This window comes from Cetorhinus maximus, unplaced genomic scaffold (assembly GCF_964194155.1).
Source record: "Cetorhinus maximus unplaced genomic scaffold, sCetMax3.hap1.1 HAP1_SCAFFOLD_1661, whole genome shotgun sequence".
Classification (NCBI taxonomy): Eukaryota; Metazoa; Chordata; class Chondrichthyes; order Lamniformes; family Cetorhinidae; genus Cetorhinus; species Cetorhinus maximus.
In genome coordinates, this window is record NW_027597601.1 from 26,880 (window position 1) to 43,874 (window position 16,995).

A 16,995-nucleotide genomic window follows, 5' to 3' on the forward strand; every position below is an offset into this window, starting at 1 on the left:
GTGGTGTAGGTACACCCACGGCGCTGTTAGGGAGGGAGTTCCAGGATTTTGTCTGTGTGGTGTAGGTACACCCGCGGCGCTGTTAGGGAGGGAGTTCCAGGATTTTGTCTGTGTGGTGTAGGTACACCCACGGCGCTGTTAGGGAGGGAGTTCCAGGATTTAGTCCGTGTGGTGTAGGTACACCCACGGCGCTGTTAGGGAGGGAGTTCCAGGATTTTGTCCGTGTGGTGTAGGTACACCCACGGCGCTGTTAGGGAGGGAGTTCCAGGATTTTGTCTGTGTGGTGTAGGTACACCCACGGCGCTGTTAGGGAGGGAGTTCCAGGGTTTTGTCCGTGTGGTGTAGGTACACCCACGGCGCTGTTAGGGAGGGAGTTCCAGGATTTTGTCCGTGTGGTGTAGGTACACCCACGGCGCTGTTAGGGAGGGAGTTCCAGGATTTTGTCCGTGTGGTGTAGGTACACCCACGGCGCTGTTAGGGAGGGAGTTCCAGGATTTTGTCCGTGTGGTGTAGGTACACCCACGGCGCTGTTAGGGAGGGAGTTCCAGGATTTTGTCCCGTGTGATGTAGGTACACCCACAGCGCTGTTAGGGAGGGAGTTCCAGGATTTTGTCCCGTGTGGTGTAGGTACACCCATGGCGCTGTTAGGGAGGGAGTTCCAGGATTTTGTCCCGTGAGTTGTAGGTACACCCACGGCGCTGTTAGGGAGGGAGTTCCAGGATTTTGTCCCGTGTGATGTAGGTACACCCACAGCGCTGTTAGGGAGGGAGTTCCAGGATTTTGACCCCGGCGACAGTGAAGGAACGGCCGATATATTCCCAAGTCGGGATGGTGAGTGGCTCGGGAGGGGGAACTTGCAGGCGGTGGTGTTCCCCATGTGTCTGCTGCCCTCGTCCTTCTAGACGGTAGAGGTCGTGGGTTTGGGCGGCGCTGTCGAAGGAGCCCTTGGCGAATTGCTGCAGTGCATCTTGTAGATGGTACACACGTCGGTGGTGGAGGGGGTGAATGTTTGTGGATGGGTGCATTAACTAATTAACGAACTAACTAACACTCAATGTTGAATTAGTGAAAGTAGATGGGTCTTTACCGTTTGGCAGTTTAATGGTTACCATGACTGACACTAGCTTTTAGTTGAAGATTAATTATTTAATTGAATTCAAATTCCTTTGCCGGTCAAGATGGGATTTGAAGAGTTATCTACAGAGCATAAGAGCAGTAACTTAACCACTGTGCTACTGGGCCCCATCAGTGCTGGCTGTAAGATTGAGGAAGCTCGACACCGTCCAGGACAAAGCAGCCCCGCTCGATGGGGCACCCCATCCACCAAGATTCCCTCCCTCCACCACCACCGACGCACAGGGGCAGCAGCGTGTGTACCATCTACAAGATGCACTGCAGCAACTCACCAAGGGCTCCTTCGACAGCGCCGCCCAAACCCACGACCTCTACCATCTAGAAGGACGAGGGCAGCAGACACACGGGGAACACCACCACCTGCAAGTTCCCCCTCCCGAGCCACTCACCATCCCGACTTGGGAATATAATCGGCCGTTCCTTCACTGTCACCGGGTCAAAATCCTGGAACTCCCTCCCTAACAGTGCCGTGGGTGTACCTACACCACATGGGACAAAATCCTGGAACTCCCTCCCTAACAGCGCCGTGGGTGTACCTACACCACACGGACAAAATCCTGGAACTCCCTCCCTAACAGCGCCGTGGGTGTACCTACACCGCATGGACAAAATCCTGGAACTCCCTCCCTAACAGCGCTGTGGGTGTACCTACACCACACGGGACAAAATCCTGGAACTCCCTCCCTAACAGCGCCGTGGGTGTACCTACACCGCACGGACAAAATCCTGGAACTCCCTCCCTAACAGCGCCGTGGGTGTACCTACACCACGCGGGACAAAATCCTGGAACTCCCTCCCTAACAGCGCTGTGGGTGTACCTACACCACACGGACAAAATCCTGGAACTCCCTCCCTAACAGCGCCGTGGGTGTACCTACACCACACGGACAAAATCCTGGAACTCCCTCCCTAACAGCGCCGTGGGTGTACCTACACCACACACGGGGACTGCAGCGGCTCAAGAAGGCGGCTCACCACCCACCACCTTCTCTAGGGGGCAATTAGGGATGGGCAATAAATGCTGGTCTAGTCCAGGGTTGCCCACATCCCATGAATGAATAAATAAAACCGACCATCTCGATCATTATGGAGTAACCTGTTGCAGTTCAATCTGAGGGAGACGGTGGTGCAGTGGTATCATCACTGTGGGGAGGGTGAAAGCAGGCACTGCGTGAGCCTCCACTGCTCAGACCACGTCGCTGGAGGGGCAAAAGTAGAGGTCGTCCGATCAGAGACTCCATGTTGCTGTTGGCGGGGGGGGCCTCGAATGAAAAGCGCTCCATCGCTCTGGGGCATCCTGAGGTCAGGCGCCCCCCTCTTTTCCTGGCAAGCTGACGGCGACTCGGTGCTCGCTCTCCTGAATCACCGGCTGCCTTCCGAGGATACGGGTGGGTGTTGGTGGGTGGGGCGTTGATCTCACTAGCGGGCTGTGGGGTTCCCTGGATAGCTCAGGGGTGAGCGTGCTGTGTCACAGACTCCCAGTGCCATCTTGGAATTGTCCCTTCCCCCTCCCCACCACCGTTTAACTGATTCGTTAACTATGCAGGGCACATCCGCAGAGATAAATCTGCAGTTAATCCAACACCACCAAGGCCAGATATAATACCCTGAGCTCATTGTTCACTTGAACGGCTGAGGAGAAGATTTCGGGATTATCGCTGTCACTTTTTGTCTTGCCAGAGTATCCGTGCCTGGAATTATCCCACAAGAGCTCAACGTGTCTGATCTTTTTCTCTCCAACTCCGTCAGTCTCAGTCTCAGGCTGTCCCGCAGAGTCTCTGCCTCCCTTTCTCTCTCTCTCTCTCTCTGCCTCTGCGCCTCTTGGTCAGTACTGAGGGAGCGCCGCACTGTCGGAGGGTCAGCGCTGAGGGAGCGCCGCGCTGTCGGAGGGTCAGTGCTGAGGGAGTGCTGCACTGTCAGAGGGTCAGTGCTGAGGGAGCGCCGCACTGTCGGAGGGTCAGCGCTGAGGGAGCGCCGCACTGTCGGAGGGTCAGTGCTGAGGGAGCGCCGCACTGTCGGAGGGTTAATGCTGAGGGAGCGCCGTGCTGTCGGAGGGTCAGTGCTGAGGGAGCGCCGCACTGTTAGAGGGTTGGTGCTGAGGGAGCACCGCACTGTTAGAGGGTTAGTGCTGAGGGGGTGCTGCACTGTCTGACCTGCAGGCTTTCACCAATAGACATGGAATCGGCGCAGGAGACGACCATTCGGCCCATCAAGCAACCTCCGACATTCAGTGCAATCATGGGTGATCTTGGGCTTTGCTTCCATCTTCCCGCTCGCTCCCCGTGACCCTCGATTCCCCAAGAGTCTAAAACTCTGTCTACCCCAGCCTTAAACATATTCACCAACGGAGCATCCACAACCCTCTGGGGTAGAGAACTCCAAACGTTCACAACCCTTTGAGCGAAGACATTTCTCCTCATCTCAGTCCTAAACGACTGGCCCCTTATCCTGAGACTGTGCCCCCCTCTCTCTCTTGCCCCCCCCACCCACTCCGTGTTTTAGATTCCCCCCGACCAGCGGGAACGATCTCTCAGCGTCCACCCCGGTCAAACCCCCTTCGGGATCTTGTAGGTTTCGATGGGACCATGTCAGTGGGATGTTAAACTCACATTGAACCCGTCTTCTCCTCTCAGGTGGACACAACAGATTCCGCGGCCGCTATGGGAGGAAGAGGAGGGTGGAGTCCTCCTCGGTGTCCAGGGGCCATACTTATCCCTCAACCGACACCACCACTAAAAACAAACGACCCGGTCGCCTCTCGTACGGCTGTTTGCGGGATCTTGCTGTGCGTATATCGGCTGCCGCATTTCCTGCATTACCAATGTGGGATTGTCCGTTTTGGCAGGAAGAATAATAAAGAGAAGCTTATTGTCTAAATGGTGAGAGATCGCAGAGCTCTGAGGTGCAGAGGGATCTGGGTGTCCTAGTGCATGAATCACAAAAGGTTATTATGCAGGTACAGCAGGTAATTGGGAAAACTAATAGGATGTTATTGTTTATTGGGAGGGGAGTTGATGACAAAAGTAGGGAGGTTATGCTTCAGTTGTACAGGGAATTGGTGAGACCACATCTGGAGTACTGTGTACGGCGCTGGTCCCCTTATTTAAGGGAGGGTGTAAACGCATTGGAAGCCGTTCAGAGAAGGTTGAACCAGACTAACACCTGGAACGGGCGGGTTGTCTTATGAGGAGAGGTCGGACAGGTTGGGTTTGTATCCGCTGGAGTTTAGAAGAGTGAGAGGCAACTCGATCGAAACCTATAAGATCCTGAGGGGGGGGGTCTCGACAGGGGGGATGTGGAGAGGATGTTTCCTGTTGTGGGAGAACCTAGATCGAGGTGGGGGGGTCACTGCTTAAAAATAAGGGGGTGGCCCATTTAGGACAGAGACGAGGAGAAATGGTTTCTCTCTCCGAGGGGGGGGTGGGCGAGTCTCTGGAACTCTCTTCCTCGAAAGTCTTTGAGTATTTTTTAAGGCAGAGGTGGATATGTTCTTGGTTGACAAGGGGGGCGATGGGTTATCGGTGGGGGGGGACGGGCAGGAATGTGGGGTTGAGGTTACGTTCAGGTCAGCCGCGATCTTATTGAACGGCGGAACAGGCTCGAGGGGCCGAGTGGCCTCCTCCTGTTCCTAGTCCCTCTGTTCGTAACCCTTACTTTTCTGTGATGGTTTTATTTCCAGAACCAGCATGAGTTGGGATGGTCATTCTGACATCATACAGGATTCTGAGCTTAATTAATAGAGAATAGAGTAATGGAAAACACGTCAAGTCTTTATAAAACACTGGTTAGTCCCCCAGCTAGAGTACCCTGTCCCCAATCCCGGGCCCCGCGCTTTAGGGAGGATGTCGAGGGTCTCGGAGAGGGTGCGGAGGGAGATTTACCAGAACGGGACCAGGGGGTTGGAGATGAGGGGACTTCAGTTCACGTGGAGGGACTGGAGAAGCTGGGATTGTTCTCCTTAGAGCAGAGAAGGTTAAGGGAGGGGGAGATTGAATCGAGGGTTCAAAATCACGAAGGGGTGGGGTTTGGGGTAGAGTAGGAGAGGGAGAGACTGTTTCCCAGTGGGCGGGAGGGTCGGTAACCAGAGGGGACACAGATTGAAGAGAATCGGGAACAGAACCAGAGGGTGGGAGGTGGGTGGGGGGAGGGAGATGAGGAGAATTATTTTTTATAAACACAGCAAGTTGTTGTGATCTGGAAGGCGCTGCCTGAAAGGGCGGTGGAAGCAGATTCAATAGGAACTTTCCAAAGTGGGGGGTGGGGGAATGGGATAAATACTCAAAGGGGGAAAAAAATTGTAGGGAGATTGGGGGGGTGGGGGGAAGAGCAGGGTTGGGGGAAAAGAGTGGGGACCAATTGGATAGATCTTTCAAAGAGCCGGCACAGGGACGATGGGCCGAATGGCCTCCTTCAGAGGTCACATTCTGCCTCGTTCCCTTAACTTGGACCTCAGTGGGAGTATAAACAATAAAGCGCCTCTCCATCGCAGGGCACTCCGGAGTGTTTGGCCTGTGAACAGTCAGTAGTGTTCAATTTATTTCAAATCAACATCAATGCGAGTCCAATTATTTCCCATCAAACTGCTCCGGGGGCGAGAGCGCTGTGGAGAGACACTCCTGGCAGTCAATTACGCGGGGATTCCGCTTGGGTACGTGGACTGGGCTCCATCCCTCAGCCTCGGTCGGCATCGAACATGGGGACAGGAGGGGGCCATTCAGCCCTACAAGCCTGTTCCGCCCCCCCCTGAACAACGGTCAGGGCTCCAATTTATCTCCAACTACACTCCTCGGTTCCATAACCCCTGGCTATCATTAAGATGTCAACAATAGCTTGTACATCTCTCGTGCCCTCAGCGCAGACAAACATCCCAAAGTGCTCACCCGAGTGCATATCAGATGGAAAATTTGACGCCGAGCCAAAAGCTTGGTCAAAAGAGTTGGTTTTAATGAGAGTCTCAAAGCAGGAGAGGGGGAGGGAGAGCGGGCGAGGGGGAATTGGAGGAACACAGAGATCTTGGAGGGTCGTAGGGACTGGAGGAGGTTACAGAGATAGGGACGGTTATAGGGGCTGGAGGAGTTTACAGAGATAGGGAGGGTCGTAGGGGCTGGAGGAGGTTACAGAGATAGGGAGTGTTGTAGGGGCTGGAGGGGGTTACAGAGATCGGGAGGGTCGTAGGGGCTGGAGGAGGTTACAGAAATAGGGAGGGTCGTAGGGGCTGGAGGAGGTGACAGAGATAGGGAGGGTTGTAGCGGCTGGAGGAGGTTACAGAGATAGGGAGGGTTGTAGGGACTGGAGGAGGTTACAGAGATAGGGAGGGCTGTAGGGACTGGAGGAGGTTACAGAGATAGGGAGGGTTGTAGGGGACTGGAGGAGGTTACATAGATAGGGAGGGTTGTAGGGACTAGAGGACGTTACAGAGATAGGGAGGGTTGTGAGGACTGGAGGAGTTTACAGAGATAGGGAGGGTTGTGGGGGCTGGAGGAGGTTACAGAGATATGAAGGGGTGTAGGGAGCTGGAGGAGGTTACAGAGATGGGGAGGGGTGCAGGGATTGGAGGAGGTTACGGAGATAGGGAGGGTTGTAGGGGCTGGAGGAGGGTACAGAGATAGAGAGGGTTGTAGAGGCTGGAGGAGGTTACAGAGATAGGGGGGATTCTAGGGTCTGGAGGGGTTTACAGAGATAGGGAGGGTTGTAGGGTCTGGTGCAGGTTACAGAGATAGGGAGGGTTGTAGGGGAGTGGAGGAGGTTACAGAGATTGGGAGGGGTGTAGGGACTGGAGGAGGTTACAGAGTTAGGGAGGGTTGTAGGGTCTGGAGGGGGTCACAGAGATAGGGAGGGTTGTAGGGTCTGGAGGAGGTTACAGAGATAGGGAGGGGTGCAGGGGGCTGGAGGAGGCTACAGAGATAGAGAGGGGTGTAGGAGGCTGGAGGAGGTTACAGAGATAGGGAGGGTTGTAGGGTCTGGAGGAGGTTACAGAGATAGGGAGTGTTATGGGGGTCTGGAGGAGAATACAGAGATAGGGAGGGTTGTAGGGGGCTAGAGGAGGTCACAGAGATAGGGAGGGGTGTAGGGGGCTGGAGGAGGTTACAGAGATAGGGAGGGTTGTAGGGGCTGGAGGGGGTTACAGAGATAGGGAGGGGTGCAGGGATTGGAGGAGCTTACAGAGATAGGGAGGGGTGTAGGGGGCTGGAGGAGGTTACAGAGATAGGGAGGGTCATAGGAGCTGGAGGAGGTTACAGAGATAGGGAGGGTCATAGGGGCTGGAGGAGGTTACAGAGATAGGGAGGGGTGTAGGGGCTGGAGGAGATTACAGAGATAGGGAGGGGTGTAGGGGGCTGGAGGAGGTTACAGAGATAGGGAGGGGTCTAGGGGGGTGGAGGAGGTTACAGAGATAGGGAGGGTTGTAGGGTCTGGAGGAGGTTACAGAGATAGGGAGGGTTGTAGGGGCTGGAGGAGGTTACAGGGATAGGGAGGGTTGTAGGGGCTGGAGGAGGTTACAGAGATAGGGAGGGTTGTAGGGGGCTGGAGGAGGTTACAGAGATAGGGAGGGTTGTAGGGGGCTGGAGGAGGTTACAGAGATAGGGGGTGCTGAGGGGGCCCTGGAGGTATTTGAACGGGAGGATGAGAATCTGGAAAGATTCTGGACCGGAGGGATGAGGAGAGCAAGCGCTGACCTTGCTGAATGTTCATCACGAGAAACCATCTCGACCCTCGGCTGCTTCGGTGGGACCCAACCGGATCTCCAGTTTCCAGTGACATCTCTAGGAAGTTACAGCCCTTCTCTACTAACCTCCCCGAGCCCAACCCCAATCCTCCCCCTTCCACCCGACTCAACAATTCTCCCTCCGTCTTCCATCAGACCAAAACCACCCTCCCCATACACACACACACACATACACACACTGAGCTCAACGCCCAGGGGAGGCCCTGTAATCTCACAAGCAAACAACAGGTAGGTAACCACCTGCCTCACCATCGTGTTGCCTGGCACTTCAAGACCAGACACTTCCCAGCCCCCTCCTGGGGTCTCCTCTAATCCCCCAGAGAGAGGCAGATAATCCCAGGTACGGCACCTGGAAAATGCAGCTTTTCCAACGCTCTCCGGGGATCAGAACCAGCAGGTCACGCCCTGGGTGAAGAGGATGGTCCCGCGCGTGTGGCAAGGACCGGGGCTCGGGTTGGTCAACGTAAGAGGGTCACTGGTAAATCGGACGATAGATTCCCGTCAATCTCCTTCCTCTGGCCCCAGTGAGGTTTAGGGAGGGGATTCCAGAGTTCGGGGTCCCCCAGGCAGCTGAAGGCACGGCCGCTGATGGTGGAGCGATGGGAATCGGGGAGAGGGGATGTGAGGGAGGCTGGAATTGGAGGAGCGCAGAGATCTCGGAGGGTTGTAGGGGACTGGAGGAGGTTACAGAGATAGGGAGGGTTGTAGGGGCTGGAGGAGGTTACAGAGATAGGGAGGGTTGTAGGGGACTGGAGGAGTTTACAAAGATAGGGAGAGTTGTAGGGACTGGAGGAGTTTACAGAGATAGGGAGAGTTGTAGGGGCTGGAGGAGGTTACAGAGATAGGGAGGGTTGTAGGGACTGGAGGAGTTTACAAAGATAGGGAGAGTTGTAGGGACTGGAGGAGTTTACAGAGATAGGGAGGGTTGTAGGGGACTGGAGGAGGTGACAGAGATAGGGAAGGTTGTAGGGGCTGGAGGAGGTTACAGAGATAGGGAGGGTTGTAGGGGACTGGAGGAGTTTACAAAGATAGGGAGGGTTGTAGGGACTGGAGGAGGTTACAGAGATAGGGAGTGTTGTAGGGGACTGAAGGAGGTTACAGAGATAGGGAGGGTTGTAGGGGACTGGAGGAGGTTACAGAGATAGGGAGAGTTGCAGTGGACTGGAGGAGGTTACAGAGATAGGGAGGGTTGTAGGGGACTGGAGGAGGTTACAGAGATAGGGAGAGTTGCAGTGGACTGGAGGAGGTTACAGAGATAGGGAGGGTTGTTGGGCACTGGAGGAGGTGACAGAGATAGGGAGGGTTGTAGGGGACTGGAGGAGGTGACAGAGATAGGGAGGGTTTTAGGGGAGTGGAGGAGGTGACAGAGATAGGGAGGGGTGTATGGGCTGGAGGAGGTTACAGAGATAGGGAGGGTTGTAGGGGCTGGAGGGGGTTCCAGAGATAGGGAGGGTTGTAGGGGCTGGAGGAGGTTACAGAGATAGGGAGGGTTGTAGGGGCTGGAGGAGGTTACACGGATAGGGAGGGTTGTAGGGACTGGAGGAGGTGACAGAGATAGGGAGGGTTGTAGGGGCTGGAGGAGCTTACAGAGATAGGGAGGGTTGTAGGGGCTGGAGGTGCTTACAGAGATAGGGAGGGTTGTAGGGGCTGGAGGTGGTTACAGAGATAGGGAGGGTTGTAGGGACTGGAGGAGGTTGCAGAGATAGGGAGGGTTGTAGGGGCTGGAGGTGGTTACAGAGATAGGGAGGGTTGTAGGGGCTGGAGGAGGTTACAGAGAAAGGGAGGGTTGTAGGGGCTGGAGGAGGTTACAGAGATAGGAAGGGTTGTAGGGGACTGGAGGAGGTTACAGAGATAGGGAGGGTTTTAGGGGAGTGGAGGAGGTGACAGAGATAGGGAGGGGTGTAGGGGCTGGAGGAGGTTACAGAGATAGGGAGGGGTGTCGGGGACTGGAGGAGGTTACAGAGATAGGGAGGGTTGTGGGGCTGGAGGACGTGAGAGAGATAGGGAGGGTTGTAGGGGCTGGAGGGGGTTACAGAGATAGGGAGGGTTGTAGGAGCTGGAGGAGGTTACAGAGATAGGGAGGGTAGTTGGGGCTGGAGGAGGTGAGAGAGATAGGGAGGGTTGTAGGGGCTGGAGGAGGTGACAGAGATAGGGAGGCAGCGAGGAAGCTGCGAAGGGATCGGAAGACGAGGAGGAGAACTTTTTTTGGATTGGGGGTTGACCCGGGGATGCAGTCAGCACAGAGGGATGGGATGGTGGGTGGGGCCTGGGGTCGGGCCCCATTTTCCTGCTGTCGCCACAGCGAGAGTGTAGGCCTCGCCTGAAATCTCCGGAACCGGGGGTCCCTCCGGTCAGTCCGGGCTCAGTGTGTGCCCCTCGGCCGGAGATCACTGCGATGTGACGGGGAGCGGCGGCGAGAGGCAAGGGGGGCCTGCGTGAGGACCTCTCGTCCAGTTCTAACTGGCGAAGCCCTCGAGGTTGGGGGGGGGGAAAACCTGGGGAGCGAGGCCTGGGCTTTGGCAGACACGGGGGCCCCCGAGGGAAACTCAGCCAGGGACCCGCAGAGAAACGAGGTCCCTTCCTGCCCCTAGCATTTGAAGATCGACTCGGAGGGAGTTGGTGGGACCAGAGGGGGGGCGTCCAGTCATTTGCGGAGTTGGGAGCGGAGGCCAGGGGGGTGCAGAGACCTCTCTCGCCAACGCATCTCACGTTCCGACGAGCTATTCGACCATGAGCCAGGGCTTCTGGGAACAGGCTCCCCAGGAAATTCTCCGTAGCGACAGCAACAGGACGCCCACGGGGCGCTTGTGCTGCCTGGGAGAGCAGTGGAAGGATAGTAACTGGATAACTATTTTGTTGGGGGAGGGGGGGAAAAAAATGCAAGGAAGTTGTTCCTAAACCTTCATAAAACACCGGTTCACTCCCCCTTCCCCTCCACCACCTCCCTCCCACCCTGCCAAGCTGGAGTACCCCAGGTCCCCAATCCCGGGCCCCTGCACTTTGGGAAGGATGTCAAGGGTCTCGGAGAGGGTGCGGAGGGAGATTTACCAGAACAAGGGGGAGGGAGAGGATGAGGGGACTTCAGTTCACGTGGAGAGGGACTGGAGAAGCTGGGATTGTTCTCCTTAGAGCGGAGAAGGTTAAGGGAGGGAGGATGAGGGGACTTCAGTTCATGTGGAGGGGACTGGAGAAGCTGGGATTGTTCTCCTTAGAGCGGAGAAGGTTAAGGGAGGGAGGGAGGATGAGGGGACTTCAGTTCACGTGGAGGGACTGGAGAAGCTGGGATTGTTCTCCTTAGAGCAGAGAAGGTTAAGGGAGGGAGGATGAGGGGACTTCAGTTCACGTGGAGGGACTGGAGAAGCTGGGATTGTTCTCCTTAGAGCAGAGAAGGTTGAGGGGGGGAGGGAGGGGAGATTGAATCAAGGGGTTCAAAATCACGAAGTGGGGGGTGGTTTGGGGTAGAGTAGGAGAGGGAGAGACTGTTTCCCAGTTGGCGGGAGGGTCGGTAACCAGAGGGGACACAGATTGAAGAGAATCGGGAACAGAACCAGAGGGTGGGGGTGGGTTGGGGAGGGGGAGATGAGGAGAATTATTTTTTATAAACACAGCGAGTTGTTGTGATCTGGAAGGCGCTGCCTGAAAGGGCGGTGGGAGCAGATTCAATAGGAGGTGGGGGGGAATGGGATAAATACCTGAAATGCGGTGGGGCTGGGGGGATGGGGGGAGATTTGGAGGTGGGGGAGGGAAGAGAGCGGTGCAGATAATTAAGTTGTCTCCGAAAGCAAGTGAGTGGTTGTGTAAACAGGTGCATCAGAATCTGGGCTCCTGCCTACAGGAGTTTGCAATTCATTTCGAGTGGGATGGGAGGGGGTGGGGGAAGGGGGGGGAGAGAGAGAGAGACGGGGTGGGTGGTGGTGATGGGGGCGGGGCGGGGGGGGGGGAATGATCTGCACGCTCCTCAACAGCAGTAACTCAGTACTGCAGGTACCGAGCAGAAAGTAGGACTGGTACAGCCCGAGAGGTGTGGTGCACTGCGCATCTCTCACCGGCTTAACAGGAGCACATCAGGAGGAAAGAGAGAGAAGGAGAGAAGAGAGAGAGAGAGAGAGAGAGAAGGAGAGAGAGAGAGAGAGAGAGAAGGAGAGAGAGAGAAGGAGAGAGGGAGAGAGAGAGAGATTAAGGGGTAGGAGACAGGCAATGTCACCCTGACAGACAGAGACACCCTCTTGTCCTGCTATTAAAAATGCTCCTCAGACCTGCAAATATGCTGATCCTTTATTTTCGGGTGGGGTGGGAAAAGGGGTGGGGGATGGGGGAAAAAAAAAACCCACCCTGGACACAACACACGCTTTGCAATTGATGCAGGGATATTGACACGGGAGAGACACACTTGGATTAATGCGTCTTTCATTGTCAGGATCTATTTAAAACAAACCTGCAATATTGTCTGCCAAGGGACTGCACATCTTAAAATTTCACCATTCACTTGAAAAATAAAGGATTACACCCCCCCTCCCTTCCCCTCCCTCCCCCCTCCCTCTCACCACCCCCAAGCCCAGGTAATTCTCGAAAATGAGAATGCACATTTCTGCTATTTGTTTTTGTTTGTGTGTCATCTCTCTCTCTCTCTCTCTGTCTCTGTGTCAATGACGCTGACAATTATATCACACCCTATATACACCCTGCAAAGACTGCACCTTTTCAACAGACACACACGTACACACCCCTACACCCCTCCCTATCTCCGTCACCTCCTCCAGCCCCTACAACCCTCCCCATCTCTGTAACTCCCCTCCAGCCCCTACAACCCTCTCTATCTCCGTCACCTCCTCCAGCCCCTACAACCCTCCCTATCTCCGTCACCTCCTCCAGTCCCTACACCCCTCCCTATCTCTGTAACCTCCTCCAGCCCCCTACAACCCTCCCTATCTCTGTAACCTCCTCCAGCCCCTACAACCCTCCCTATCTCTGTAACCTCCTCCAGCCCCTACAACCCTATCTCTGTAACCTCCTCCAGACCCTACAACCCTCCCTATCTCTGTAACTTCCTCCAGTCCCTACAACCCTCCCTATCTCTGTAACTCACCTCCAGCCCCTACACTCCTCCCTATCTCTGTAGCCTCCTCCAGTCCCCTACACCCCTCCCTATCTCTGTAACTCCCCTCCAGCCCCTACAACCCTCCCTATCTCTGTAACTTCCTCCAGCCCCTACACCCCTCCCTATCTCCGCCACCCCATCCAGCCCCTACACCCCTCCCTATCTCTGTAACCTCCTCCAGCCCCTACACCCCTCCCTATCTCTGTAACCTCCTCCAGCCCCTACAACCCTCCCTATCTCCATCACCTCCTCCAGCCCCTACAACGCTCCCTATCTCCATCACCTCCTCCAGCTCCTACACCCCTCCCTATCTCCATCACCTCCTCCAGCCCCTACAACCCTCCCTATCTCTGTAACCCCCTCCAGCCCCTACAACCCTCCCTATCTCTGTAACCCCTCCAGCCCCTACACTCCTCCCTATCTCTGTAACCTCCTCCAGTCCCCTACACCCCTCCCTATCTCTGTAACCCCCTCCAGCCCTTACAAACCCTCCCTATCTCTGTAACCCCCTCCAGCCCCTACATCCCTCCCTATCTCTGTAACCCCCTCCAGCCCCTACATCCCTCCCTATCTCTGTAACCTCCTCCAGCCCCTACAACCCTCCCTATCTCTGTAACCTCCTCCAACCCCCTTACAAACCCTCCCTATCTCTGTAACCTCCTCCAGCCCTGACAAACCCTCCCTCTCTCTCTCACCTCCTCCAACCCCCTGACAAACCCTCCCTATCTAGTTAAAACTCCCCAAGCTAACGCCCCCTTAAATTAAGAGGGTCGGGGGGGGGGGAGACAAAAGAGAAAGCTATTTCCACACACCCACCACCCCCCCTCAAAAAAATAAACCCCTTCCACCACCCGCACCCCAGAGGGACAATAACTATAAGATTCAAGCAGAATTCGCCTTTCCCCGCCCAGACAAACTATCTCTCTCTCTTTTTTGCTTTAATTTGACCCCACTTGCATGGTGCTGCAGGGAGGTGTGGGGAGGGGAGGTGATGGGTTTTCATTCAGGCTACTTTGGGCATTGTGTGGGCAGGGTCGACGCAGCTCGGGCTGAGAATGACACATGTGCGGTTGTCTGAACGTGACAGGGGGTGACTGACTGACTGAATGGGTGAGTGGAGTGGAGCGCAGGCTCTGAATTGTGAACGGTGGCGAGACGGGAAAATTCTATCTGCTGACGGCAAGAGAGGTGCCCTTTTCCTCTCCCTCTTCTCCCCCAACGCCACCACCACCCCCGACACCAACCACCACCTCTTTTGCAAAAGAATGAAAACAGGCACAGCAAAAGAGGGGAGCCCAACAATGAAATGCAACATTAGACATTCACACAACATCCGCAGTCTTTCGCTTTTACTATAATTTAGACCCCCGGGGCGGTTGTCTGCTGCTGTGCTTTGGCAGAGGGAGGATGAATAGACCATATCCACACACACAGACACACACCAGCTCATATGATTGTAACAGTGAGAAAGATAGTCAATAAATGGCTAATCGTCTGTTAAAAACAATTCCGGGTTCCATCAAGGGATCGGTAGCTAATTCAAAGGCTTTCATTAGTATTTCTATTTTTATACTAAAATTTACAGGTACGTGGGTGGGCAAAATTAAACCCCAGCTCACTCACCGCAATCACCACCGTATCGTCCTCCTGAAACCTGGGGATGAACTTGTCCCCTCTCACGGTCTCCGAGTGATTCAGGGGCCGGAATCTGCACATCACTTTAATGTTGCACTCGTTCAGTTGCTCCGTCATGTTACACAGGGGGTTGTTGGCTGGGCTGTTGGGAGAGGAGAGAGTAAGCAAAGGGGAAACAGCAGCAGTGGAGGCGGAGAGAGAGAGAGAGGGTTAGAAACAAGAGAGAGAGAGAGAGAGAGGAGGGAGGGAGAAACAGAGAGAGAGAGAGAGAGAGGGAGGGGGTGTATAGAAACAGAGAGGGAGAGGGAGAGGGGCGGAGAATCAGAGAGGGAGGGAGGGTTAGAAACAGAGAGAGGGAGGGAGGAAAACAAAGAGAGGAGGGTTAGAAACAGAGAGGAAGGGAGGAAAACAAAGAGAGAGAGAGGAGGGTTAGAAACAGAGAGGGAGGGAGGAAAACAAAGAGAGAGAAAGAGGAGGGTTAGAATCAGAGAGAGGGGAGGGGGGGAGAAATAGAGAGGGGATAGAAACAGAGAGAGGGGGTTGGAAACAGAGAGAAATAGAGAGAGGGGGAAACAGAGGGAGGGGGAAACAGGGAGAGAGAGAGAGAGAAATAGAGAGAGATAGACAAGGGGAGAAGCAGAGAGACAGAGAGGGGGAGAAACAGAAATGGAGTGGGGAGAAATAGAGAGAGAGAGACAGAGACAGGGGGAGAAACAGAGAGAGATAAATAGAGAGATAAAGACAGAAGGGAAGAAACAGAGAGAGACGGAGGGGGAGAAACAGAAATAGAGAGAGAGAAATAGAGAGAGAGAGAGATTTAGAGAGAGAATAGATAGAAATAGAGAGGGTAGAAATAGAGAGAGTGAAATAGAGGGGGAGAATAGAGAGAATTAAAGAGAGAATAGAGAGAAATAGAGCAAAGTAGAGGGGGAGAATAGTGAGAGAGAGATAGTGAGAAATAGAGAGAAAGGGAAATATGGAGGGAGGGAGAAACAGAGGACAGGAGCGGGCTGGGTATCTCGATGCTTCCCACTGTGCAGTGCTGAACAGGGATGCCTATAGCCACCCTCCTTTGCAAACTACATCACAGACATCAGTTCTCCCAGATAGGCCAGGCTGGCGATTTACAATTCGCACCGTTTAAATAAACCAATTTGCAAACGGAGAGGAAAACCTGCTCGATTTCTATTTTTTCCAATTTCTCTCTCTCTTCTTCCCCGCCCAACTTGCCCCTTGGGGCCAAATCCGTCTCTGTATCTTGCAGGGCAGCGAGAGCAGAGTCAAATTCCAGCCGGAGCCCCTGGTCTTTCTTTGGATCAGACTCACCCTCAGCCTAGCCTCTCTCATGCACACACACACACACACAGCCTTTTGCCTTCTCAGAGTACACCAGCTGCTGGGGGAAGAACACCCCTCTCGCCATTCACTGGCTCGCTGGTGGCAATGGACACTCTTGAGTGGCTGGACTTGCTTGGACAAGGTCCAGGCCTCCAGCAGAACCTAAGCCCACCTCCTACCCCCCACCCAGTTGGGGAGTGAAGCTTCCATTGGTTGGCAGGGGATGTGGGCGTCGCTGGACTTTTATTGCCCATCCCTAATTGCCCCCTTGAGAAGGTGGGGGGGGTGGGTGAGCTGCCTTCTTGAACTGCTGCAGTCCCCGTGTGTGGTGTAGGTACACCCACAGCGTTGTTAGGCAGGGAGTTCCAGGATTTTGACCATGTGGTGTAGGTACACCCACGGCGCTGTTAGGGAGGGAGTTCCAGGATTTTATCCGTGTGGTGTAGGTACACCCACGGCGCTGTTAGGGAGTTCCAGGATTTTGTCCCGTGTGGTGTAGGTACACCCACAGCGCTGTTAGGCAGGGAGTTCCAGGATTTTGTCCGTGTGGTGTAGGTACACCCACAGCGCTGTTAGGGAGGGAGTTCCAGGATTTTGTCCGTGTGGTGTAGGTACACCCACGGCGCTGTTAGGGAGTTCCAGGATTTTGTCCCGTGTGGTGTAGGTACACCCACAGCACTGTTAGGGAGGGAGTTCCAGGATTTTGCCCGTGTGGTGTAGGTACACCCACGGCGCTGTTAGGGAGGGAGTTCCAGGATTTTGACCCGGCGACAGTGAAGGAACGGCCGATATATTTCCCAAGTCGGGATGGTGAGTGGCTCGGGAGGGGGAACTTGCAGGTGGTGGTGTTCCCCATGTGTCTGCTGCCCTCGTCCTTCTAGATGGTAGAGGTGGTGGGTTTGGGCGGCGCTGTCGAAGGAGTCCTTGGTGAGTTGCTGCAGTGCATCTTGTAGATGGTACACACACTGCTGCCCCTGTGCGTCGGTGGTGGTGGAGGGAGTGAATGTTGGTGGATGGGGTGTCCCATCGAGCGGGGCTGCTTTGTCCTGGACGGTGTCGAGCTTCT

The 16,995-nt window shown here is 54.9% G+C and overlaps 1 protein-coding gene across 1 annotated transcript in view; it reads right to left on the bottom strand.

Annotated features, from left to right (window-relative positions):
• The window catches only part of LOC144676520 (kinesin heavy chain-like), a 40,516-nt gene extending 25,768 nt beyond the window's left edge, over positions 1–14,748 (bottom strand). Inside the window, exon 1 of the mRNA XM_078536917.1 lies at positions 14,580–14,748. Coding sequence (XP_078393043.1) covers positions 14,580–14,708 — 129 coding nt within the window. The 5' untranslated portion in view covers positions 14,709–14,748. The remainder of the gene's footprint in view (positions 1–14,579) is intronic.
• Between the last annotated feature and the right edge of the window lie 2,247 nt (positions 14,749–16,995).